This window comes from Manduca sexta, chromosome 13, assembly GCF_014839805.1.
Source record: "Manduca sexta isolate Smith_Timp_Sample1 chromosome 13, JHU_Msex_v1.0, whole genome shotgun sequence".
In the NCBI taxonomy this organism is placed as follows: Eukaryota; Metazoa; Arthropoda; class Insecta; order Lepidoptera; family Sphingidae; genus Manduca; species Manduca sexta.
The window spans coordinates 13,525,004-13,552,103 of record NC_051127.1 but is presented as its reverse complement, the minus strand read 5'-3'; the positions used below and the strand labels follow the sequence as shown (position 1 = coordinate 13,552,103).

Sequence of the window (27,100 nt, the reverse complement as noted above, 5' to 3'; positions counted from 1 at the left end):
ATTAAATTTACATACCCAGGTCGGCTGGCGGAAAGCCAGGATGTCGGGATAGGGAACTGGCGCCGGCGGAGCCGTCCCACAGCGGCCCGTACGGGGACACTTCGCTGCCCTGCACAATAAAAATTATTAGAAATCATCCTTCAAAGAACACATAGTCGACATCGATACATAATATGTACATTATTCTTTATTTTATTCATTTGGTCAGGTAAAGTCAGTGACTTTCTAGGTTAAATTTCTTAGTCATTCCTTAGTCCTATTTCCTACACAAAACCTACACCTTATATATATTTTTTATTATTATGAAACCTACACCTTATGTCGTTGTAATTAATGGTAATACTCAGTAATTCATATCCGTTGCTTAGATACCTTAGGTTTTCTCAGGTCTTCTGGGTTGCTCTAAAGATATTCTAGGATCGTATACATATCTGCATGTCGTAAGAAATAGCAAATTCTTTTTAATAAATAGATTAATATTCAATCATTATCATCAGCCACATGAAGTCCGCTACTGAACATAAGCCTCCACTAAAGATTTTCAGATGCAGCTGTAAAAGGCGACCTGCATCCCATGTGAGCCTACTACCTTTGTCAAGTTGTCTGCGCACCTTGCAGGTGAACCTGCTACGCTACATTTGTTAGTACATGGTCTTCACTCAAGAACTATTTTGCACCTTCTGCGTGTCAGTACTGCGCACTATTTGCTCTACCCATTGCCACATTAAGTTGCTAATATACTGGGCTATGTTGGATACTTTCCTTCTTCTATGGATCTCCTCATTTCATTCGATCGCGTAGAAACACAGAGTTTTATTAAAGCCAAATATTAGTATTTATTCTGTGTCCTCACGCTAAGTGACCGTGAACCTTCTTAAGCGGCCGATAGTCCGGGTGCCGCATTTCGGTGCCGCATATTAACACTGGTAACACACATGGATCGAAGATTTTTGTCCTTAACCACAGTGGTTTGGCGAAGAAGACCTTGCTTAGCTTGAACGCTGCTTTACCGAACTAGATTCGATGATAGATTTCTCTCTCAAAATTTGACCTGTCTAACTGAATATCTTATCCTAAATAGACATATTCGTCGAAATGTCCGAGAGTTGAGTTCCCAACGGTAATCGACACGGACCCAACATGAACATTCGACATGTTTTTGTTATCCATGTTCATTCTATGGTCATTCAGTTGAGAGACTCGGTTGAGGTCCATGAAAATCATTGCTCTGAATGGAAAATACTGCTAAATTCTAATGTCTTACAGCAAAAAACATACATTTATGGATTATCAGAAAGTACAGTTCTTCTTCTACTAATAATGACATCTAAACCATAAGGATAGCACATGTAACTAGTAAATCTGAGCCATATTACTTATCTACTTATTCTATTCAAAATTATTAATTGTAAGTCTCTTCTAACATTGCAATATTAGGAAATACTTACTTTTACGACGATTTGTTCACAGTCAGTATACGACGATTTGTACAGTTTACAGGATTATTTTTACATTGCGTTATTAAATTAAGCCAAATATTATTAGTATTTATTCTGCATTGTGCTAAAAATCATTCTTGAATAACTAATGTTTTCATGGAAATTAGTGGTTTTAGTTTTCGGTTTTTGAATAAATTTGTAGTTTACGTATATGTGTAGTAATAAAGCTTGGTACATGTATAATTAAAATTACTTTTTTTATTGGGTTCTAAACATACGCTATTTTATTTTACATCTATAGTTAGAATATCTTATCCTTTTTAAGAAAACTAATAAAGGATGAGAATATTGTTTTATTTTTTAAATCAATGTTAAAATTACCCTGTATATTTGAGAAATATGTTTTCTATAGCAATTGTTTTAAAGGATATTCATTGGAAACTACAATCGTACGAATGAAATCTCACTTACAAAGAAAGATCTCGTCGGCACAGGTAGGTAAAGAAGCATTCTGCTGCTTCTCTTGTAAATCATATAGATTTCTCTCAGTAAGATTTCTCTAGACGATGTCTAGATTTTACCATTCATCAATAAGACCTAAAAAGAGTCCAATGTCTTTAGAAGAACTTGAGGATTCGCTATGACACATATTAGGTCACAAGATGTATAAAACTAACATGGCCGAAATCGAATAAGAAGCTCTTATAGGTGTATAACTTAGTTTCTGAAACTAGGGTCGAAAAAAATGGGTTCAAAGGATGGAACAGGTACTCACTGCCGAGCTGCTCCAAACGTGCGGCGCGTCGCTGCCGTAGGACATCAGCGGAAATGAATCTTGATACCTTTGCACTCACCACGACACGAAACACTCCACTGACGGTGACCAGCGACGGTACCACCAGAGGACAACCACGGAAGACGTGCAAAAATTGACTAAATCAAAATATTATAACTCCATGCTATACCCAATAGTTATAGGGCAGTTTTATTAAATTACGATGCTACTCGATTTTCAACACAAAAGTTACGCGGGTAAGGTCTAGAGTTTGAGATACGGTGCCAAAACTTCCCCTAACCATAGGAGCACCAGGTTTCTCAACAGTGATTGGCGAAGCTAAGGGTGCGACGAGAGTGGTAGCAGTGATTGGCTGCAGCAGGCACAATGGGCGGGATACGTATATTTGTATTCGGAATTTTAAACGATTTTCAGTAAAATTTCAGTGAAAACATGTTCATACAGAAGTAAGACAATTGCAAAACTATACAGTATTAAATTCATGTAAGTACGTTTTATTTCTTGTATGTAGGTTATAATACCTTATAGTAATTACGTAGAATTAATTCCTCAGATATTGCACTTAACGAGAAAATAAATTTATTTCATAATTTTAAGTACAATATAATTGTATCTAGCTAAGTATAGCAAAATTAAAATACTATTCTGGTATAGGAATTCCATTATACATTTATAATTATGGTATGACCTGATCGTTTTCATAATGAGTCAATCAGTTGAAATAAGATTAATTTTCTTGTGTTGCAGGAATTTGTACATTAGCTACTTGGGCTTAGCATTCCTTCAATCCACCTGCACTATAGTATTTGGAAAGCCAATTACTAATCTGTTATTGATCATATCGCATTAGGCTGATAGGCGTGACCGGGACAGATGGCGTACTGGACACCCATCGCACTTGCAGCCGCATCGCAAATCTGCGCAAATTGGGGATATTTGTCAATTTTGACGTCAAAATGTGGAATGGGAAAATCTGTTGCCTAATATAGTTCGTTCCCCGATAATTACTTTTTCTATTTCAATGAGAATTGTTGCAATGTAATTTCGTCGCAGAAATGTGTGACGTATTTTATTTTATTTTATGAATTGACATAAAAATAATCCATATTAAAGCCGACAATATTATACCATTAGGTTCTTGACTATTTGTGACCACCTAAATTGTAGTCGCAGGCTGGCTGATCTTGCTGAGTCGTCTAATCATGCTATGTCTAGCGCCAGTTTCTTTCGGTTAAGAAGTTATAACAAATGTATTACTAGGCATAATGAGCTCTATAAATTTAATATTCTATTGCTGACCAGCGCAGTTTACTTTCTTGTAAAGCTATATATTGTAATCAAAATTTTAAAAGATGTTAATTTCTGTTTATGCGCTGTCGTCACACTTTCCATCAAACAACGGAGTAGGGACTCAAAAATTAATTATTTATTTGCAACAAGATCGGGAATACGAATTTGCATGCCGTCAATTCTTTAAAACTGGAACCAATAAGTCCATTTAATACCTTTAAAGTGGCAGTTCAGTATCTCGCTCTTATATAAAAAGGATAGGAATATGATCATTTTTCTACCCAATCGTGACGATTGCAGCTACATATTGATGTTGTTTCGCCTCTATTTCATTATTAAATACCTCTCTCCACCTTAGACTTTCACGCTGAAACGATTAAGGTACCAGTAGAATTTTAGAAATAGATTAACATAGTGGGATGGTTTTTAAGGTTAAAGTAAAATGGGATATCATTATGTAGTCCTAGGCCGCAATTAACTTTTCATTACAAAATACCACTCGAGGGGGTTTTTAAGGGATATTGATGGAATTGAAAAAACCAAAAGTAACAAAATGATCATCTGTTAGCCATTTAAAACTAATTGACGTTGCGTTTTTGCCACTTTTAAAAGTGCTCCCGTTTAAAGTCAACTGTAACAAGGGGTCTTTATCTGTGTCAAATTATAAGATTTAGCAAAACATGTCAAATGAATTACACGCTTCAATTACACAGAGGGGAATTATATTAAAATCGCAGGGCGTACGCACGTGGTCACAATGCGTTGGGGTGACAAAATATGTTTTGATATGATAAATACACAGAAATTGTTATTGTATTCTGCGTCATCTTAGGATTGTTATGGTAATACAGTTGTCCTGTATATAGGAAATTATTTAAATAAATAAAATGCTTTTTAATAAAATGCAAAACACTACGTTCCGAAATTTTCTCATGTATAAACAACCACATAATTCGATTTACTTAGTTAAAGAGAAAAATAATAAAAAGGCATAAATAATAAAACAGGTAAAAGATAACACAAAAGGTAAAATAACTTTCTTTTAAATATATCAAATAAAACATTTTTAAACAAGTAGATACGCTATATGGGTAAAGGCTTCAAATAATTAAAATACTCTAGCAATTCAATATGTTATGAAAGTATTAATTTTCGTCTCTAGTCGTGCATTGTCCAAAACCCCGAGCACGTGTCCCCCTACTCCCGATTAGGCACACGAGCGAGAAATCGCATTTTTAACGCCGACGCGCTAATATGTTTTTAATTGAACGGAACCGTAGATAACTATTTTAGTTCAGATTTGGAAACCCTTCGATGAATCATGCAATGTGGCAATATTCTATTGTACAACCAAGTGGATTCATTTCTTTACAAAAGTTTAGAAAAATACAATAGTATGAAAAGTAATAATAGCCTTAAAAGGCCAAAATAGATTATGTTCAACTTAGCGGGCAATGGGCCGCATAGACCTTTCTAGAAATTAAAATCTCACTGTGAACTCGAAGATAAAAAGTTAACTCGTCTATAATTTGTGGGCTAGATTTAATCTAAATCTGTTCCGTAATTTCTTCACAATCTTTCACGTTTAAAATTTTTGTACGATTTGTATAACAATTTTATTCAATTAAAAAATATATTACAAGTCGTTTTTACCACTTACTCCACGGATAGTAAAATGCATTAATAATACCAACCCTGTATAATAAACTTCTCAACAACTGGCCATGGAACTCTTCTATTACTAAAAAGATTTAGGCCCGAAACCAAAACACAGGCTTACTGCGGGTTCGCAGGCAAATAACTACCCACTGCTTGAAATTTACATATCGCATCATAATATAAAAAATCTACTTTAAACGCGCATGTAGAAGACTTGTGGTTTTTCCAATATGTATTTCAATAACACCTGTAAATTACCTATGCTTACAAATAATTTGATTTGATTTATATTATTTTTGTCAGATGTGCGTGCCCTTGATTATAGAATCTACAGACATTCGTCTCGGAACTTGTCGCTTCTTTACTTTAATTCCTGTACAATTATTTATAGAAGAAATAAAAATATATTAAACTAAAAGAAATAAAACTATATTTAAATATTTTATATAATCGCTTTATTGCAACATAGGGACATTATTTACATATTTCACAAAATGCAAAACTTTCAACAAGACACGAAGAAACAGCACATAATTTATTTTCACTTGTGAAGAATTGGAAGAAAACACTGCAGTTCTAATACAAAATAGATACAATTTTTATATCTTTATAATTATTATACTTATATCTTTTTATAACCATTATTTTGTTTCCTTCTCACATAATAATGTTTGCCATATTAGGAAGCCTTAAGAATATTTTGCAATCAATAGCTATTGTATTTCATGTAATTAATAGGTCCACACAAAAGCGTTAAAAAAATTACATTACTTTTTTCCCTTCCTTTATATGGCATAGGGATGAAAGAAACAAAACATTGGTTTGAAACGGTTATAGAGGATTAGTCTTTATAAGTGAGATATACCGTCATCTTTAATAAATTATCCAATCGCTATTTTCGGTCTTTTCAAATGGACCAATCAGAACAAAGTTCTCATGCATATGCTTAAAAATGAATTGTTTTGATTGGTTCATTCTCGAAATCGGATTGAAGATTGAGATCGTTTATTGAAAACGACTGTTAGTCTGAAATTAGGGTTGTCACTGTTCATTGTGAATCCGTCACCAAATCGATAACTTCTGTGGGCGGTGTGTTTCCGTCGCTGTCGTCTATTCGACGAGACTTTTTATGTCAGGAGCCCTCCTTGAGTTTTCCGTTTTCATTCACTTTGGTTGTGATGCGCTCCATTACTTCGTGGTTGTATGTAGAGTGCAGCATAAGGCCGAGAACACCAGCCCTGTAGATTTCATTGATATTATTATCTAGTAAGTTGCAGGGCAATTGCAATAAAATATAATAAAAAAAAAATATTGCTGAAAATTATATGATCTAAATATATTTTTACATGGATTAGAAGTAGTTATAGTTGATCGTAAGATTCATTATTATTTATGATATTGTGGTCAAACCATTAACATTCAATTCCTAATTTAAAACTTATGTATACCTGAAGTGTTATAAATAATTATTTTCATAATCTAGCCAGCTTAGGCGACTGCATTCTTGTTAGAAACAAAAATCATTTTTTTTTTCAGGAAATAATGCAGTGTTGGTCTAAACTGTTAAGTTACTTTTGTCTTGTCTCACAACTTACACCACTTCGACTGATGCTCAATTTTCACAGACTAAAAAGTTTCTGGTACCAACCTAGACGCCATAGCGAGTCGTATGCTCCTCTCCTGTTCAACCAGCTCATCTAATTTCAGCCACTGTCGCACCCTTTCCATGTCGATCTCGGCTCGGCGCAGCTTCTCCCACTGGTAGTGGCGGAGACAGGACTTCTTCGGCGCGCGGCAGAACTCGCCCGTCGCCTCGAACACGTTACGCACTAACGGACATCCGCATACGTCCGTGTCGCTCACTTTGGGATCTTTGAAATGCTCTGGACACATCACCTGTAATATGTATTTTATTATATAGGATTCAAACACTTGGGTGACATCACCCATTCATTAATTTTTTTACAAATGAATGACATCATGAGCATGCCGCTTGTCTGATGGTAAGATTCGACTGGTAACTGCCCATTGAAATAAAACTCTACTTCATATAATGAGTGCCATTTGTAGTGTCTAACCTTTGAAGTGACTTCTTAAGTTTTATATAAAGTATATAATTTTTTATTTTTTCAAAATTTTATTGTTAATTTTTTTGAGGGATAATTATTATAATCAGATGGGCTCTTAATTTTATCTGGTTATTATTTTAAACATATTAGTGGAAATTCATACCCTAAGCCGCTTGCAATAAGTCCCGTTGACCGGATTATAGTAGTCGCAGAACATGCTCTGTCCGTCGATGCGCGTGCGATGCCTGCTGCCGAACGACGCCTGCGCCTCGTACTTTATGAAACACTTCTCCATGTGCTTGACCGCCGTGCGCGAGTGGATCTCGTGTCCGCACGTTATGCAGTACATTGATGTTTCATCATCCGCTTCCTGTTGGTAGTGTAGAGGTAAAGAGCAATGAATTTATGTACAAATTAAGTATTATAAAAGGATTTCGAATTTAATGCTTATTGAAATAGGTAAGGCAGTAAGATAAATCCAAACTGAAACTTTTTTGTAAAAGAGAAACCCAGATGGATTTTAATTCTGTGGCAATGTTGACCAACATAAGCAAACCTTCTTTTAGGAATATGGCTACCCTGTTACAACGGTGATTTTGTCAATGACAAAATGTATATCAAGATAATACTCAAAAACATTCATTTCATATTTGACTATTTTCCTATGGTTTAAACTTAACTTCTGGTCTTAAGTGGCCTATGACGAAAATTAATAATTACACATACAGAGCATATTAATTCAAATACGTTTTTAATCTACAAAAAATTATATAAGACGAAAAGCAAAGAATATAGGCGAATAGTAGAGAAAAGAAAAACAAGGGAATGAGATATTATTGATTAACTTTTGGATGCGCAACCAAAGTTAGTGGCAGAGTCGAAGACAGTTGTAAAACATAATGTGTGTGTGTGTGTACCTTGTCGTCGGTGTGCAGTATGGTGGCGGTGTGCGCGCGCGCGACGAGCGCGTCGATGTGTGCGTGCTGGCGGTCCAGCGCGCGCAGCGCCGTCTGCGCACGCGCCAGCCCGCTGCGCACCACCTCCAGCGCCTTGCGGTTGCGCTGCTCCGCCACGCACGGCGACAATGACCACTCCTGGATACGTTGCGGCAACACCTACACAGCATTTTATTTTTACTCATTGAAAATAAGATAAATATACAAGAACTGCAAGAAATGTTGACTTTTTATGTTGAGGCACAAACTACAGCCCATGAACATCCACTTTACAACGAAATTATGAATATAATATATTTAGGTAACCATATTCATGAAAAATATTTTTTTTAGATAAACATAGCTAAACATACCTAAATTAATCTAAATAATGCTACGACAGTCCCTAATAATCCTATTTAGTTATCAACTGTATGTTCATATTCATCTAAGCTTTCAAATACCATTATGTCAGATCATGTCACTGACCTGATATATCCTGGAAGTAGCGAGACGCATGCCACACTGCGTGGAGCAGTACTTGGAGCCGTAGAGCGCGGCGCGCGTGCACTGCGGCCCGTAGCACTGGCGCGGCTCGGAGGTCTGCAGGTGAGCGATGGACTCTTCCGGCTCGTGCTGCTCGCGCTCGTGGTGCTTCTTCTTTATACGGTTGCTGCTGTGAGTTTTAAAAATGCTTTTAAGTGATAAGTGACCACCTCATTGGTTAATTAGGCATAAAACATAGTTCAAATTGTATTTATTATAATTGACCATACTTCATAATAGGAACAACATGAAACATATTTTTTATTTAATACATAATTATAAAAGATGGAAAGAAGAGATCAATCAGACCCTGAGACCTTGCTGCATGAGAGTTGCAGCAGAGAGTATAGTAAAAGCAACTGGAGGAGGCCTATGCCCTAAGGCACATTGAAACAAGGGACATCATATAAAGCTCGTTTTCGTATTTAACTATGCAAAATGTTTGCATCTTGTTTTGATAATAAAAGGGCTAATTTATTTTATTAATTATATACATAATTATAGTGTAACTTTAGGGTTTAATTTTTTTCTTCTAAATAAATTATAGAAAACATTTCTTTATTTACAACTGGCTGCTTGCCTGAGCAGTTCAAACTACAAATAAATCAAAACTTACCTGGACTGTCTCATTGTCTTCTTACTCGATGACGTTTTTGAAGTGCACAGTCTCCTCTTACATTTTAATTTCATCTTATTACTACCACCATATCTGTACATGTCCTCACATGCTTCACAACTGAAATATAATTAAAATACTATGAATGCTATTTCTTTTTATATATTACCCAAAAAAAATCTATACTGGATAAATTTACTAAATAATAATTTCGCATTTCTCGACTGGTACCAAACACAACATCAGAGATGTTATGGATATGAAATTTCAGATTTGGATATGTTTCGCATACGGTTACGGATATGTAATTATCGGATTATCCGTTAGTTTCGGATAGTTTCGGTTACAGATAATAGATTTAAGTAAAATAAAAATAGTATGTAATACAGTAGGACGTTGATTACCAATTATCGATGAACTAATTGGGGGGCTTGGGTGTTCGGAAAACCACTGTGTATTGATTTGAGATGAAGTTTCAATGAAGTAAGTAGCGCCACCTCCTCTCCGTGATAAGTTATTATCACATTGTTTACATTTTGCAAAATGATCATTAACTTGATCAAAAAATCTCCAAATGAAACTCTGCTTTGGACGCATTTTGTCCTTATAAATCAATGTAGTTACGTAACACAACCCTTTTCCTTCAATTTAATAAATACACATAATTAAAAAATGACTATTTATGAAAGAGGTTATGTTATGATTAAAAATAACAAAAAAATTATACATGATTCACGGTGGCGCACGAGCGGTGAAACAAAAACCTGTCGCAATATATTATCCGTAACTTATCCGAAACTTTTGTAACGGATACGATTACGGTTACGGATATATTTTATTTCGGGTATCCGATAGTTTCGGTTATGGTTATGGAGCTCAATATCATCCCTGCACAACATACAGGTACTACTAATATGTATAAATGTTGTTTGCAAATTGTTCTAATAATAATTAGATTTAACATAAGTTACGAAAGGAAAGCCAACAGGAATCGAGTTATACCACTGTTATAGGTGTAGATGCAGTATGGGATGGCTGATTTCATACTGATTAGTAATGATGAGAGATCCACTTACTGCCCACAATCATGCAGCTGCAAGCATCCTGGACAGTCTCCGCAGCCGTCTTTAACATTAGGTCTCTTTGATGATTTGTTCTCGGAATAATCTTTCTCTTTTCGCTTCTTTTTTCTGTCATCTCTACCTGTATTGCAACAAAACCCTATTTAATTATGTGCTGAACTTTGTTATATTATCAATTTAAATAGTTAAATTCTTTTTGTTTCCCATACATATATATATATAATTAAAATGTGTTATTCATGCGACAGTGAAAATACACACTTATCCATTATAAAAGTCAATTTCACATCAGAAAGTTGTATTCATAAAATAGATTATTTTGGATATAGATTAATTACAATCTAATACCTGAATCGCCATCATTTTCCCTTTTCTGTGGTCGGAAACGGGTCTTTAAGCTGGGATCCTCTTCTCGGCAGCGCTCACAGAAGTAATTTTTTATGTATTTAGCTTCTCTCTCAGATATATTGATGCAGTCACCGTGATACCATTCTTCACATGCATCACAAGCTCTGTGGAAATAAAAAATACGAGGTTATAAAACAGAATACATTAATACTATATTCAGTACCTTTTTCATAATTTTACCAGCTTTTGTATTATTATAAGTAATATTTGCGAATTTGAATTTCTTATATAAAATATTTTACAAATAATAAAAAATATTGAAAACATCAAGTTCGTAAGTATGTCACTTGTTATTGCATCTAAAAATATTGTAGAGTTATATAATGCGAACTTGTTAAATTACTAATGTGTCCACGAAATATTTTTAATGTGTAATAAATACTCATATTGTGATTAAATATAAATATATATATTAATTAAATTTGTACCTATAGGAAAACTCACATCATAAAACGCGAACTATCAGAAGATCGGCATATGCAATAAGCTTGTCCAGCTTGATTTAACAACGTGGTGATCTTTGACTGCCGTTCAGGTAGATCAAACTGCTTTGCGATATCAGCTTTCTGTAAAAATTAATATTCCATTTCTGAAAATACTGCAATGAGAAAGCCCAAGAAAATAATTCGATAAAGATAAGAAAATATACTTACACTTTGCTTATATTTTTTATCCCCCATGTTTTATAAGTTAATTAATTATGAATTGTAATAAAAACGCATAAAATATTGAAATAATGAATTAATTCCTGTATATTTTGTCTCAGCTTACAATTCCCAAGCTTTGTGACATAGACAAATGTCACAATGTCACTTTATTGTCAATTCCATTATCATTTACGACAAACGTAAAACTCTATGCCTAAATTATTATAAAGCTGTTTATACATTAAAAAACTCACATCTCAAAAGAATGAAAGTTACAATTATTGTTATATATTTTATTTCCTGTTATTCTAACGAAAACAGAAATTTATTTCCTGTTTAACGTAAGGAAAATAGAAATTTAACTGCGAGTAGTTAAAAACAGGGTTATTATATTAGAGACCGACACCAAAATATGAAAAGAAACCTATACGAAAAAGACGGAATAGGGGAATTCTCAAAAATCATGACAAATAATAATATAACTTGTCGACAAGATCATAAGGGATTTTATGAAAATGGGTTCTGGGGTTATAATACAAAAGTCATTTGTTTCCATGGCAACCACAATGTTTATTTCAGTTTAGAGGTTAGTGTTGATAAAAATCCCTCTTTAAACTTTAAATAATCTAAAGAATGGAAGAACTAGATACGCCGCAAATAATTACTCATATAGAAAACAATCTTAATCATTCGTTATTTGATTGCAAATGGATCCCATGTTCGGCAAAATTCGTAGTTGTTGGTTGTTTACCAAGAGGTTCCGGCACAATCGAAATTTTCGAAATAACTTCAGGTGAAGCAAAGAAAATTAAGGAAATAGAAAGACCGAATTCATTTAAATGTGCTACTTTTGGTGCTAGCAGTGATATTGAAAGGAGATTGGCTACAGGTGATTTTAAAGGGACATTAGAAATATGGTAAGTGAATCGAATTTATACGTTGTTTCTAAGGTAATCAGCAGGTGTGCATTATTGATAAAACATCTGATATGAAAAAAAGTTACCCAATACCCACCATTCTAGCATTCAAACAATTGTAGATTATAATGCATTTAATATTAGTCCCATTTTTTTATAACACCATTATTAAATTGTACATTCTATAAGAAATAAATATAATTATAGCCCTTCATTATATATTGTCCCACTGCTGGCCACATGCCTTCTTAACTATTGAGAGGGATTAAGCCTTAGCCCACCACGCTGGCCCTATGCAGATTGGCAGACTTTGCATACCCTGAAAATTTCTCAATTATGCAGGTTTCCTCACAATGTTTTCCTTAACTGTTAAAACAAGCAATAATTGACAAAGTATACACACATAACTTTAGAAGAGTCAGATCTAGGCATGTCCTCTACAAACATTAGTTTCGGCTGTCTGTTCCACTTTCAACTAGGATATAGCCGACTTTCATGACAATTCCTTCAGAATTGGTGCCTTATATTTTCCAGGGACCTGGAGAAGAGTTGCCAGGTGTACATCACAAAAGAGCACACAGACATTATCAATTCCATAGATGGCGTGGGGGGTAGTACTGTTAACTGTGGAGCACCGGAAATTGTTACTGGCAGTAGAGATGGTAAATATGCAGAATCAAGAAAATATTTGTCTTTATAGTTATAATTAACTTTGGTGTTTTTAAATGGATTAGTTAGTAATGTACCAATCAGAATAAAATTTTATCATCTATACTATTATATAAAGCTGAAGAGTTTGTTTGTTTGTTTGTTTGTTTGTTTGAACGCGCTAATCTCAGGAACTACCGGTCCAAACTGAAAAATTCTTTTTGCGTTGGATAGCCCTTTGTTCGTGGAGTGCTATAGGCTATATATCATCACGCTATACCCAATAGGAGCGGAGCAGTAATGTCTTATCTCAGGAACTACCGGTTCGAACTGAAAAATTCTTTTTGTGTTGGATAGCCCTTTGTTCGTGGAGTGCCATAGGCTATATATCATCACGCTATACCCAATAGGAGCGGAGCAGTTTTGTCTTATCTCAGGAACTACCGGTTCGAACTGAAAAAATCTTTTTGGGTTGGATAGCCCTTTGTTTGTGGAGTGCTATAGGCTATATATCATCACGCTATACCCAATAGGAGCGGAGCAGTAATGGCTAATCTCAGGAACTACCGATTCAAACTGAAAAATTCTTTTGTGTTGAATAGTCCTTTGTTTGTGGAGTGCTCAAAGTTATATATCATCACGCTATGACCAATAGGAGCGAAGCAGTAATGGATAATCTCAGGAACTACCAGTTTGAACTGAAAAAATCTTTTTGTGTTGGATAGCCCTTTGTTCCTGGAGTGCTATAGGCTATATATCATCACGCTATGACCAATAGGAGCGGAACAGTAATGAAACATGTTGCAAATCGAGGAAAAATTATTAGTTTTGAGAGCTTCCGTTGCGTGCGCTGCGTAAACGGTTAAAGTTATGCAACAATGATGTATGACGGGATTGTTCCTCTTAAAAAGTTCTAAAAAATATATTATAAAACAAAAGTCCCCCGCTGCATCTGTCTGCCTGAACGTGTTAAACTCAAAAACTACCCAACGTATTAAGATGAAATTTGGTATGGAGACAGTTTGAGACCCTGGGAAGAACATACGCTCCCGGGAAACTACTACTTTTATAACGGAAAACTTTAGCCTGAAAAACTTTATAACGCGGGCGGAGCCGCGGGCAAAAGCTAGTACATAATAATATTTAAATTAATTGTTATTAGGTAGACTTGAAGATATTATAGGGTATATTATTAATATAATAGGGCTACTTAACACACTTATTTACTTATTCAGGGATTACTTAACAATATTACGGATTTAGTTTCTGTTTTATAATTCTAACAATAATTAAATTAAAAAATCCTGTGTTATAACATAGTGCTTGTTTGTATCATGTATACAACCTAATTAAAATCTATAAATTCAGGAACAGTAAAAGTATGGGATCCCCGTCAAAGAGGCAAACCGGTCGCCAACATGCAGCCTGTTAAGGGGGGAGACTAAGAGAGACTGCTGGGCCGTCGCGTTTGGTAACTCCTTCAATGATGCTGAAAGAATAGTAGTCGCCGGATATGACAATGGAGATTTAAAGATGTTTGATTTACGCACTATGTCGCTCAGATGGGAATGTAATTTAAAAAATGGGGTAAGTTTTTAAAAACAAAATATCAGCCCTGTATTATATACTGTCCCACTGTTGGGCACGGGCCTCCTCTACAACTTAGTCCACCACGCTGGCCTAGTGCAGGTTGGTAGACTTCACACACTCTCGAAAATTCCTAATAGAGAATACACACATCATTTTTTAGAAAAGTCAGAGGTGTGTGCCCTTAGGATTTGAACCTACGGATATTCGTCTCGGTAGTCCGTTCCACAACCAACTAGGCTATCGCGCACTTGCAAAATAATACTTATAATTATTTAGGAATTTAAAACAATCTAAAGAATTTTATCTTCAAAAAAATAAATTATTTTCTAATTTAATTGTGCGTTGTATAGGCATCAGTATTAATTTGATTTATCCAACAGGTATGTTCAGTTGAATTTGACCGTAAGGACATTCCAATGAACAAAATTGTCGCGACAACTTTAGAAGGAAAGTTTCATGTATTTGATGTTAGGACGCAAAATCCTAGCAAAGGTTTTGCTCAGGTATGTTTAGCCATTATAAATTTTGTTAAATATCTACTGCTTTTATACAATGTTTGTTGAGTTTATTTGATGTGTAATGATATTAGAAATAAAAGCCGGTCATCTGTAACTACTGAAAAGATCCCAATATGTTTTTTCGCAGAATTTTTACAAAAATAATAACAATATCCCTTTTTTTTAATATCCCTAAATAACTTATTTACCTACCTACCTATAATATATTTTATTTTATATGGATTAAAATACTCTTTCCCGTGAACACTTTCACGCCAAATCTTGTTATTACTATTTACAGGTGTTAGATGATGCGACGAAAAGTGGCACTATATGGGTAGCTCGTCATGTTCCGCAAAACCGTGATCTGTTTTTAACTTGCGCTGGAAATGGTCAAGTTTCACTCTGGAAATAGTAAGGAAATTCTTATTATCAATTAATTCAAATTTTCTGCTTTTCTTAAACATTAAGTAACGTTTAATAATGATTGAAACCTCCATACAATATTGAAATAGAGCAGGAAAATATATTTCGGGGATAAATGTCATTGTGCCAAAGTTAACGTTCAAATGTTCTTACCCCAGAGAGGGTTTTAACAACCATATACCATACTTATATCTAAAAAATATTAAAAGCTTAATTTTTATGTCGTCACATAGCTTAAAGAAATACCCATCCAATGAACTTATTTAAATAACGGTATCTTGTTTAGAACTTGTTAAACCTGTTTAGAATTTGTTAAAAAAACCTTAAAAGGGTTTCTCTATCTCAGTTATACAAACAAAACCATATTTAAAAAAATCGATTATCTCGAAATAAGGTTTCCCTGACATACCGCTTTTGCGGCAGTATACATATACATGGTCTAATTCTTTTCCAGCGAATACCCGGAACAGAGATACCGCACAGACTCTCAAGGCGTCGCCGTCGGCGTGCCCGGCAAACTAAAGCGGCTGCAGCGGATGGTGATCAGCTCTCAGCCAATCAACGCGCTGGAGTGGAACAGAGACCATCTCGGACTCGCCGTAGCCACTGCCTACGACCAGTGTATTAGGGTGCTTATTACTACTAAGCTGAACCTACAGTAATGGCCATATTAGGTTTATTTTGAATGTGGATTGTCCATTATTGCGATTTCTTATGAATTAGATGACATTAGTTGGATCTCTCTCTTAGTGATCACTGATGATTTTTGGGGAAAAAAATGTGTAAAAAACAGCAATGTTGAGAAATGACAGATATAAAGCCTACATTCCGGATAATGCTTTTCCAGATGTATTATACTTAGTTGTTCAAAAGTTACCGTCTACCTTACCCTTCTGTCAAAAAAAACCCTATAATGAGACCCAATGGTTCTTCAATGTGCCTTCGCAAATCACAAGTTAATAGTAAGATACTTTTATTTTTTAACTTAGCCTCAAAACATTATCAAACCTAGTTGGAAATGTATTGAAGCTTTATTACACATTTAGATAAAAAGGCCAAATGTATAAAAACACCTCCAGGTACAGTCGGCAGTCGCCCACATAAGTAGCTGAACTTATTTAAAATTCAAATCGCCTATATGTTTTTGAGTTCTTATCAGCGTTTTTTTTTTCACAAAAATAATATAAAAAGTATTCAGAAAAAAAGCCATTTAAAACGTGTATAGGCGATTTGAAGTTGATATTGTTTAATTACTTTTGTGTCTGACTGTACCATTAAACTGATACATATTGGGCTTTGTAATAATACTTTATTCTATCTAAGGTATTAAAATAAAATTTAAAATATATTTGCATTAAAAACAAAGCTTTGCCAGTCATGACATCTACTATCAATGAGCGTCGACAAAGCAGACTGCTATTTCTATTTTAAGTTACTATAATTTTATGTTAATAAAATACCTATTAAACAATATAATTGGTTATATTATTCCTTACAAGGTAAATAAAACAACGAGTAAATTTTCTAACTCAAAAGATCATTTATTATATTAGCACTTAGGTATTATAAATAAAATTAAGGCTAGTGAATTTTTTCATTACTGCTAATAATGAGCGCAGATTGTTGTATGCGTGACGTTCCCATCGCGATGCCGCCTATACATCAAACTAAAATCTTACATACATTCTACTACTACCAAAACTTGCATAATACAACAAATCATTTTTGAACTTAGAACATTTATTTCATAATTAATAGTATATAATGAAAATATCAAAACCTAGAAGAAACGTTTTCAGTATCAAGTATTATATATTTTCCTAACACAATAACAATGACCGAACATAATTACTAAATCCAACCGCGAGTAAAACGCCACGCACATTATAGGCGATTTAGAAGCGTCATTAATATATCACCGTCCTAACAAAAATAATCATAAATATTCCAAAAACACGTGCTTAATGCAATATATAACGCATAGTTCACATACGCTACAGAACACAAACTATAATGGTCCGATGTCTCGCTCCACAAACCTACGCGCGCGTCACAACTTAACACATACAACTACAATGATCCAACCGACTAACTCCACAGATTGTTTAAGTAAGCATTTAATTTATCAAAAATCTTATTTATATCTAAAACAGGGTATCGTGTGCAAACGTATTCGTCGAATGCGTGAACGTTATGCATCGTATCCAGAAGGCAATTACTTGTGTTAACAGCTAACTAGTGAATCCCGAATTGTACAAAAACTAATCGTTACACTTCATCAGCTAATCCACTACTTCTATAAAACTTAAATTTATTTTTTACATTCTCAAAATGCTTTTAATCGGGCACGCGTCCCGTGTTCGTCAGGTGTTGCGTACGTCCGGGCGCACGCGAGCGCACGCGCCGCAACAGTGCGGACCTGCTCTTCCCAACGACGCGTCGCGCCACTATCCTAGCTCTAAACTTACATATCTTAAGTCACTTACATATAACCTCTCACGATCGATTGCTACCCTACAAACCCAGCCCTCGCCCGCGCCGTTCCTAGCCGTCGACTTCCTGCAATCACAATCCTCTTCAGTACTAACAGCACAGATACAACTGACGCTTTTGCACGTGGTTGGTACAATATTAGTAGTAACATATTAGTTTCACACATTGTATGCGCCACAACGTCCGGTTGTACTTGCATTTATATTCGTCCGTTACCATTCCTTTGTTATAAGTATTTTGTTTGAACCAATCATAAACAATAGGTACATTTTAAGATACGCCCACGCACATTTTCGTGCAAACGTTTAATAGTATTCATGTCGAACTGAATGCCCATATGACAATTTATTTTTCAGTTCAGTGAATACTCGCAAGAAAATTATATACGAGGGCCTCTTCACATTAATGTCTCATATCTCAGCTATATACCATACAAACAAATTACAAGGCATAACTGATTCTAATTATACGATTGCTAATTAAAATACCTTTCAATTACAATTATACTTCGCAATTATTTATGTTTACGCGAATATAAAGACATCGAAATAAAATTAGTTCTCGGATTTTATCGCGGTTCTTTGTATTTGAATTAGGAAAAGTGGGTAGATTTTGTAACCGACTTTTCGGACAATCAACACCTCAGTCCGCCCCGGGACCATGACTGCAGCTTCGAGACGTAAGGAGAAAATTATAATATAAATAACCACGATAAAGTCCAAAAACTATTTTTATATCGATAAACTTGGCAAAGTGTCTCCGCATCGACAAGGATAACAAATGTTGTCTAATCCATTAATAAATAAATAGCGTGGTCACCCGTTAACTTAATGCTTAAGCTACTCAACAGCATGGATACTAATTTAAAATATAAATCCATTATTTTCTAGAGTGGAATGTCACTTTAATGACATATAAACTAAAGCCATGTGTTCACTAGACAAAATATTAACAACCTCGGTATCGAGGCGAATGACATTTTGTCAATATAAAATCAATTTGTAGATGCGCCTTCCGCGCATTTAAACAGCGCAAACATATCACCGAAATGTTGCGTGACATGACGCGCGTCATTTCTACCCGTGTAAAGACAACGTGTCTATTGTTGCATAATGAATACATGGCTTTAGTTTCACAAGGATCATAGTGATTGTCGATGACAGATAAGTTATGTCGGAAAATGGCGGCGTTCTGTCAAACCTCGTTGGTCGAATATATTTTTTATCGTTCATCGCTGTGACCATGCCGGTCTGCCCAATTTCTTCTCAACATTCCTTTTAAATGTTTTTAACTTATAACGTGTATTCGATGAATTCAGTTGCCTGCCAACCTATTGTGTGTAGCGCGTTACATAAACAGGTGGAAGGGAAGCATCCCGCACGCCTCTTAGAATACAACATAAATAATAGCTTATTAGTAGCTTATCAAGATGGGAAATAAAATTAAATATTTACATTTCATTAACTCGTCACGTAATAATTTGTCAAATTGATGTGCAAGTGATATCATTACTCAAGATCTAACATGAAGCAACAAAACTATATAATCTATCAATATCTTTCCACAAACAGCAGAGAATTATTTAATTTGCTTTTGCCATCGAACATATAGAATTTAATTATACAATTAACTGTCAAATGTGCATAGTGTATAGAATCACACGCCGTAAACCGAAGCATTCGTACACAATCACAATAATCAATAAAAACACGGCAATTTACAAAGCGTATGTCATTCTCTCGATCGTGTGCACTACCTTACATACAATGCGACCTACACGGATAACAGACACTGTAAACATTTTAATATTACGCACATAACACAAATATAAATATTAGCTTCATAAATATATTGTATTTCATAAATTATAATTTTACGATATTTTTTTTTTTATAATTTTATTGAAATAGATAAGTGACAGACTGCACAAACAAATCGTATGGGGAATAAGGCTGCAGCCACGCTAGGTAGACAGTTTACAACGAGCTTGAGCTAGCGCGTATGTGCCATTTACTATTATATTCAAGAGTAGCGTGCTGTAGAATATATTTTACACTCATTGACTACTCATTTAGCCGCTGAGTTACAATAAATGTTTGCCCATATCTTGTTTATTCGATGGGACAATTTACACTTTCATTGCAACCGATATACTGCAAATAATTTTCTCGAATTACTCGTAGTATACTTTGGTCAGCAAGTATATATCATATTAGTACTTATGACCGCCCTTTTCAATAAACGATTCTAATTGTTTCTTTTTTTAAATATCTCAAAAACGGACCAATCAGAACAAAGCAATTTTGACATACTTATAATTGTGTCATCTTGATTGGTTCATTCTCGGAATCGAATTAAAGATTGAGTTATCATTGTTTATTGAAAACGGTTGTTAGCCGGCAAATCTAGCTCATATCGACTTATGATTGCAAACTGTTTATCCAGCCCAGCCGCTCCCTCAAATTATTACATTGATTACATGCAGAGGTGATGTTCCATTGCAGTGAGTTTCCATTAATGTGCTAACTGAGCGGTCATGAGAGCGTCCTCAACGCCTTGAGGATCGTCATGGCCATTAGTATAAGCCGGTGATATAAGTTGGTGTCGATATAACCTTCACTTACATACTATCAATGGGAAACCGCGTCGCGCTGGACGGGCGCCGTTTATAATGCACTTGATGTTCAGGCACGGATATCAACATGGAAATAAAAATTATAATTTATACTAAGACCAGTCGTGGGAATTTATTTTCAATTCGTATCCAATAGTGGCTTGTTCCAATGAGTCGTGTTTCAAAGTATCCCATGCTTTATCCGGCCGGCATAATCTCGACGTCCATTGAGAGATGCAATACACTGTTTGTTTTTATTCGATCGATGTATTGTACCAACCTATGATAGTTCATGCGGCATGAACTCGTGACGTCAGAGATTCAGTCGAGGTTGTCCTGGAAGATGAGCCGCACGTAGCCGGGCGAGCCCTGCAGCGGCTCGGCGCAGAAGGGGCAGATGGCGCGGAAGCCGTTGGTGCCGTGCGGGATGTCGACGCTGGCCCAGTACTTGACGGTGCGTTCGGACGCCATGTGGCCGCACGGGTTGAATGCGTACGTGGGCGGCGCCGCGTCCACGTAGAAGGCGGGCTCCAGCCCCATGCACACGCGCACCACCGGGCCCATGGTCAGGCACATGGGGCAGCGCCGCGACCCCTCGCCGCCGTCCTTGCCCCACGAGTGCTCGCCCTGCCGGACAAACATTACCACACTATACTCTCAACTATTACACTGTCATATTCTGCTTACCAACATTATTTGTCATAGGATGCCTATAGCCCACTGGTAAGTATCCCCCGAAGATTTCCCCAGGACAGGAATAAATGAAACCTGTAGCATGAAAAAAAGGGAAAAAACTAAAAGATCGCAAACAGAAATTGGTTGTTAGACGATTCCCACAAATTAGCAATTTTGAAATGGGTCATTATTTTATTAAGAGTGCGTTTTATAAGGTTTCCTTCCTAACCGAATTTCGGCCACAACGGCCAATATAAGTACTAATATGCATGAATGCAATCTGCAAATCGTTCTGATAATTGAATACTAAATACAGGGAATTCACAGGAATCTGATTATATGAACCGTTCGTCACTGACCTGCACGTGTCCGCAATGCAAGTAGACGTAGGGCTGGTTGAGGTCGGGCGCGCCGCCGCCGCCGCCGGCGAGCTTGCGCGGGATCACGAGCGTGTTGAGTCCCACGGGACACTGCGGCCGGCCCGCGTTCAGCTCGTCCACCAGAGCTTCCAGGTCGCGTTTGGTCTAAAACGAGCGCTTCGGTTAGTCACAGTACGAGGTCGGCACGGTCTGTCATAGTCGTTTAGTCATTGCAACACTATAGGAGGATATAATGACTATGTTAAAAATGCAATACTTCCGACACAATGTGAATAATACCCATGACCAATAAATGGCGCCAAGATACCTAAGCACAATATTCCGATCTGGTACATCATGAATCACCGCTCAAAAGTCGAAAAACATTCATTTTATCACTGACTTGACTCACAGGTACAAAATATGCTTTTATAAACAAGATTATGTAATCACATAAAATCGTATACACACCGGTGAATTTTTAAGTCCCTCAGCACTTCTCCACAGTAGTGTTGCGCCGCACAAGTCTATCATTGTGCCATCTCTCAGTACATTTGTCTCTGCTAGACAAGGTAGCCCCTGGAAAAATTATATTAATTTATTATTAAAACTATTCTATGATGCTCGTATAAATTATACTAAAATTACTTCTATATCATGTAACTAAATAACTACTGTTTGGCCTCTAGTACATGACGTCGTGTATTCGAAACAAAATATTATATAGTGTCCCACTGCTGGGCACGGGCCTCCTCAACTACTGAGAGGGATTAGGCCATAGTCCACCACGCTGGCCTAGTGCGGATTGGTAGACTTCACACACCCTCGAAATTCCTATTGAGAAATTCTCAGGTATGCAGGTTTCCTCACGATGTTTTTCTTCACCGTTAAAGTATGCGATAATTCACAAATAATACACATAATTTTCGAAAAGAGGTGTGTGCCCTTGGATTTCGAACCTGCGGACATTCGGCTCGGCAAATCGTTCCACAACCAACTAGTCTATCGCCATATAAACGCTTACGAAACATATCTTATTCATTGACTAATTATAGTTCTAAGACTTTTTGTAGACCTGGACAGTCTTCCTATAGTTGTGAGTTGTGGTATCCTGAGTTAATTTATATGGCAACCCTAGAACAAAATGAGGGTAAGTGTACCTTTTGCTGTGCGGAGCGGCTCTCCCTGAGCGAGAACACGGCCCCCCCGACGGAGGTCTCGCGCCAGGGCCCGCAGGTGGCGCTGCCGCCGCAGAAGTCACCGCGCGGGTGCATGATCAGGACGCCGTTGGTCGTCAGTCCGTCTATCTCGTGGTTCTCCGTCCATTTTGTCGCTTTCTCCTGGAAATTTGGAAAATTGGCTTTGTTATTTTAGAGGTAATATGGTTTATTTATTTAGGTGGTAAATATTATTTAGTTATGTCTATTGAGTGGACTGATTTGGTGGCTTAATTTTGTTGTGTGCGCGTAACGTCTACCGCCTAAAGTCTCTGGTCTGACTCTAGGTCGAGCAAAGGGATTATTAGCTTGAAGTCTAGAAATTGTGCCCGATATGATGACATGCTCAATTCCGATCATGCTATGGAACGGAACATAGCGAACAAGGCATAAATGTGTATGTATAAAATATATTTATTCATTTTTTTTATTTACTTAAATAGTTGTAATATGTACCTACATGAGTATAGATCAATAAAATTCGCTAACGGTATATGATCTAATTTTTTGTTGTTAATATTGACTAACTATGCTACTATTATTTTAACACTTTCATAAAATAACATACCAGTTAAATAAAATAATTGAAGAGCTCGAAGCCGAAAACAGTTAAACTCAAAATTACATTCCAGATTGAATAAACAAGATTAAAAATACATTTTTATGAATGCTATTGTTTTTATAAGCAGACATGAGGTCTGAGGTAGCAAACATAAAAAAAAATCACGTGTAATTGGTAACCTCCTTTTTTTTTAACTCAAATCATAACAAGCAATGAACGTAATACATTAACATAATTCAAAACAAAGATTTATGTTGTTTCTAGCAACATTTAGTTCAGAACGTTGTGTTATAGTTAGATAACTCCATAATTAACCGCGTCGTGACGTCAGCGGCAACCGGCAATAGCAAACAGCGTTTAAAGGTCCAACCGTTACTGACGTCAGAATGGCGTATCAGATGTACCGGAACGCCTACGGCTTACTAAAACGAACATCTTGGTAAATTTAAGACATATATCTATACTATTATTGCTGGATCACTTTACAGATAACCATGCAAATTAATATTAACTTAAGAAATAATAATAATATTTTTAAAAAATAACTATAATAGTAATAATCTTTTTAATTCAAAATTTACTAATATGTAAGTTATGATACATGCTGTAGTTTACTGTAAGTAGAGAAACACAGCTATCTTCTGCCGTTATACTGCAATATGTGAAAATAATGTAATGTGTGTTCTCTGTTGTAAACTCTCAGAATAAACAAATTATATAAAGATAAAAAGTTTGTTTGTTTGAACGCGCTAATTTCAGAACCTACTAAACCGATTTAGATATTGACGTATATTCTATAGACGTTCATATAAACTGTTTGTTCAAAATCTGAAATAAAATGGCGACCAAAACGTCACTGTTATAACCTATTTATTCATTTGAACAACAAATAATTTTACTTATTTGACTAATATTTTTTATTCACAGGTTTACACTTAGACTCGAGTTCTTATATCATGTGCGCCACTTCTTACACAAGTACAATCTGTCAATATTGACCATACTAAAGTCAGTTTGAATAGATTGCAGTTCAATTCATTTCAACACAATGGATATTCGGAACGCCAAATCTAGTGCGTAGTACATATGTATCGATGGATTTAGAAACTCCAATCTAGTACGTAGTACATACATATCGATGGATTTAGATTTTTTCGTCTATCTTTGTACTTACACCCAGAAAGATGTTCCTGGAGGAGTCGAAGCCGGCGGCGTATATTCGACAGTTGTTGACATTGTTCCGATCTGCTATTATACGGCACGCGAACCGCGATATCGTGCTCTGCAGCACTTTTGTGTCGCCACTCTTGTCGCCGGCCACTGTGTCCATCACCACGAAGTCTATTGGCGATTCCGACGATCTACCGATCTGTAAACGAAATATATTCAATAAATAACAACATCCCTGTATACACCGACCCAGTCGTGAACAGAAGGCATGGACTATCTCTACTATTGATAGTATCTAGGCCTTAATCCACCACGGCTGCCTTTATTTTGTATATTGCTTTAAATGACGATAACAGCTTGACATTCACCTGATGGTAAGCGATACGACCGCCCATAAACAGTAGAATCACCTTCCAACACCTTGAATTACAAAGAAGTGTTTGGTATTCCACTGCGCTCACCATGAGTTGATAAGTCTTATTATGTCCAATATTGACATTGCGGTGGTACCTACCCAGGCGAACTCGCATGTATGAGAGACCTACCAGTAAACCTGCCTTTCTCGGTTTGGCAATACCATCATTAAATTGTTTTAAATTCTCATTTCTAACATATTATTTTAATTTTTAGCAGTATAATTAAATCTATCGATTAGACTAATGTTAAAAAGCGCCGCGTAATTAATAAACTTAAAACAACAAATTCTTCTTTTGTCTATAAAATATTCTCGCTCGTAGACAAAAGGTATAAATATATTTAAATAACATTATAATCCAATGCTTGAACGTAGTACAGAATACATTAACATAATTAAATTTTCGTTGTAACATTTACAAAATGGTATTCAAATTAATTACTTGAAAGTACATTATAATTAATCTTACAAAATAATCTCCCGAGCATAATTGATTAATAAATTAATGTTTTTAATTATTGTTGGGTCATGCCATGCTCTAAGCTTTTTTAGGGACAGACTTTACGTATAATAACTGATAAATACATTTACTTTAAATTTTAAATTGAGTTATGATATTTTGTTTTAAAATAAACGCGCTGTAAATAAATCATTTGATATTAACAATAATATTCCCAAAAGTTTATCGTAAAGACATTTCCTACATGACGCGACGTGAAAAAACCCAATTACATTACTCAAACGTAAAGCCTAAAATCCATGAATATAAAATAAGCCAAATCTGCCACTTGTTACGTCCGATTAGAATAATGGCCGGGCGTAAAACTTTTAAAGGGTGAATTTACGAGCTAGTAAAAGCGTGTTTTATGTACACACGTGCCCCTGGCCTGGTGGCTGGAATATAGCAGAACTAGATCTGTGATCTGACCGGTACTTTTCAAATTTGTTCTATATGTTCTGACATCTTGGAGTGAAAACAATTTAACATGTCAAATTTTGATTTAAATTTTTTTTGACGACTGTTGACCAAGGCCGAGGGTCTTTAAACTTTGCGCTCTTGGCAAACTAATGATAGGGCCAAGCAGATCGCGATCTAGCATTGGCCGGCGGATGCTCGACGGGTGTGAAGGCTACGTTACGTCAGTCGTTCCGGATTGCGCGCGCGCCGCTCTGATTGTCCCCGGCAAGGAACGCACCTTTACAGGATACCTTGCAACACGTTGCAAACATTCTGTTTACCTCTGCCAAGGTCTTTATATTATGGGAAAAAGAACAATTCATATACAAATACGAAAATAACTTTGTCTGTTACGCTTTCACGGTAAACTACTAAACCGATTTTATTGAAATTTAGCGCGCGAAGTAGCATTAGAAAGGACATAGGCTACACGCAAGCGAAGCCGTAACAAGCTAGTTCATATATAAATTTCACCACCTTCCCCTTTTTTACAGTATCAATTTATGACTCAAAATTGAAGATAAGGAATTATTTTGCCCAACAACAAACGGCGTTTAAGATTGACGTCAAATCTTGTTTTTTTTTTCACTACATATTGTACAGTTCCAAAAACACAGTTCTTATCAAAAATAAACCTAATCAACAATTATTCAAAATTTTTCTTCACAACAATGAATCACGGCGTATTTTAACCGTGAAATTGACGAAATTCAAACATTTCGACTGTACCGTAAAGCATTAAATTCAGGAAAACGGTGGCCAGAAATCCCATCATTGCCGCTTTTCATTAAAATACTACTAATATCTATATGACACTCGAAACGTACATCACAATATGTAATACCAGAGCTGTATATTACTAAGAATCTAGATCGTGGTATTGAAATGTATTAAATATACACAAATTGTTTTACTATTATATATATTAATATGAAAGTAATGTCGTGACTGTCGGCGTCCGGCGATTCCCTTGAACGATGCACGTAAATCTAAACTCCGACGGGTACTGCATTTACATCAGCAAGGATACAATTTATTCGTATTGTTACAAGTTACAGTTATTCCGTGAATC

General features: G+C 35.8%; 4 protein-coding genes across 10 annotated transcripts in view; 1 reads left to right on the top strand and 3 right to left on the bottom strand.

Annotated features, from left to right (window-relative positions):
- The window catches only part of LOC115454556 (protein pellino), a 3,652-nt gene extending 2,749 nt beyond the window's left edge, over positions 1–903 (bottom strand). The window contains exons 1-2 of the mRNA XM_037438263.1: positions 871–903; positions 16–109 (exon numbers count right to left, since the gene is read on the bottom strand). Coding sequence (XP_037294160.1) covers positions 16–109; positions 871–903 — 127 coding nt within the window. The remainder of the gene's footprint in view (positions 1–15; positions 110–870) is intronic.
- Positions 904–5,616: 4,713 nt separating this feature from the next.
- Positions 5,617–11,647, bottom strand: LOC115449126 (CXXC-type zinc finger protein 1-like). Of its 2 annotated transcripts, none has more exons than XM_037438038.1 (10): positions 11,494–11,647; positions 11,285–11,406; positions 10,781–10,944; positions 10,427–10,553; positions 9,351–9,470; positions 8,678–8,864; positions 8,171–8,368; positions 7,417–7,623; positions 6,833–7,080; positions 5,617–6,422 (listed from the first exon to the last, which is right to left on the bottom strand). In XM_037438038.1, exons 1-10 carry the CDS (start codon positions 11,518–11,520, stop codon positions 6,317–6,319), a joined length of 1,506 nt encoding a protein of 501 aa, XP_037293935.1. In that variant the 5' UTR covers positions 11,521–11,647; the 3' UTR covers positions 5,617–6,316. The 2 variants fall into 2 exon arrangements, with proteins under 2 accessions (XP_037293935.1, XP_037293936.1); XM_037438039.1 differs by having other exon boundaries at positions 8,678–8,861.
- A 334-nt stretch (positions 11,648–11,981) lies between these two features.
- On the top strand, positions 11,982–16,883 carry LOC115454226 (WD repeat-containing protein 92). The gene is given in 7 exon segments (XM_037438049.1): positions 11,982–12,404; positions 12,939–13,066; positions 14,421–14,485; positions 14,487–14,639; positions 15,023–15,145; positions 15,441–15,553; positions 16,020–16,883. Coding segments are annotated over 7 exon segments (1,074 nt in total). The 5' UTR covers positions 11,982–12,120; the 3' UTR covers positions 16,228–16,883.
- A 497-nt stretch (positions 16,884–17,380) lies between these two features.
- Positions 17,381–27,100, bottom strand: part of LOC115449129 (protein pellino) — a 66,232-nt gene continuing 56,512 nt past the window's right edge. For all 6 annotated transcript variants that reach the window (XM_037438040.1, XM_037438044.1, XM_037438043.1 and 3 more), the window contains 5 exons: positions 24,660–24,854; positions 22,867–23,046; positions 22,178–22,285; positions 21,707–21,871; positions 17,381–21,299 (listed from right to left, as the gene is read on the bottom strand). In XM_037438040.1, coding sequence (XP_037293937.1) covers positions 20,994–21,299; positions 21,707–21,871; positions 22,178–22,285; positions 22,867–23,046; positions 24,660–24,854 — 954 coding nt within the window. In that variant the 3' untranslated portion in view covers positions 17,381–20,993. The remainder of the gene's footprint in view (positions 21,300–21,706; positions 21,872–22,177; positions 22,286–22,866; positions 23,047–24,659; positions 24,855–27,100) is intronic.

Coding starts and splice junctions, on each gene's coding strand:
- LOC115449126 (XM_037438038.1), bottom strand. CDS start 11,520: ATGGGGGATAAAAAATATAAGCAAAGT. Junction 9,471..10,426: donor CAGCTGCATGATTGTGGGCA/GTAAGTGGATCT, acceptor ATTATATTTCAG/TTGTGAAGCATGTGAGGACA. Junction 8,369..8,677: donor CTACTTCCAGGATATATCAG/GTCAGTGACATG, acceptor AATGCTGTGTAG/GTGTTGCCGCAACGTATCCA.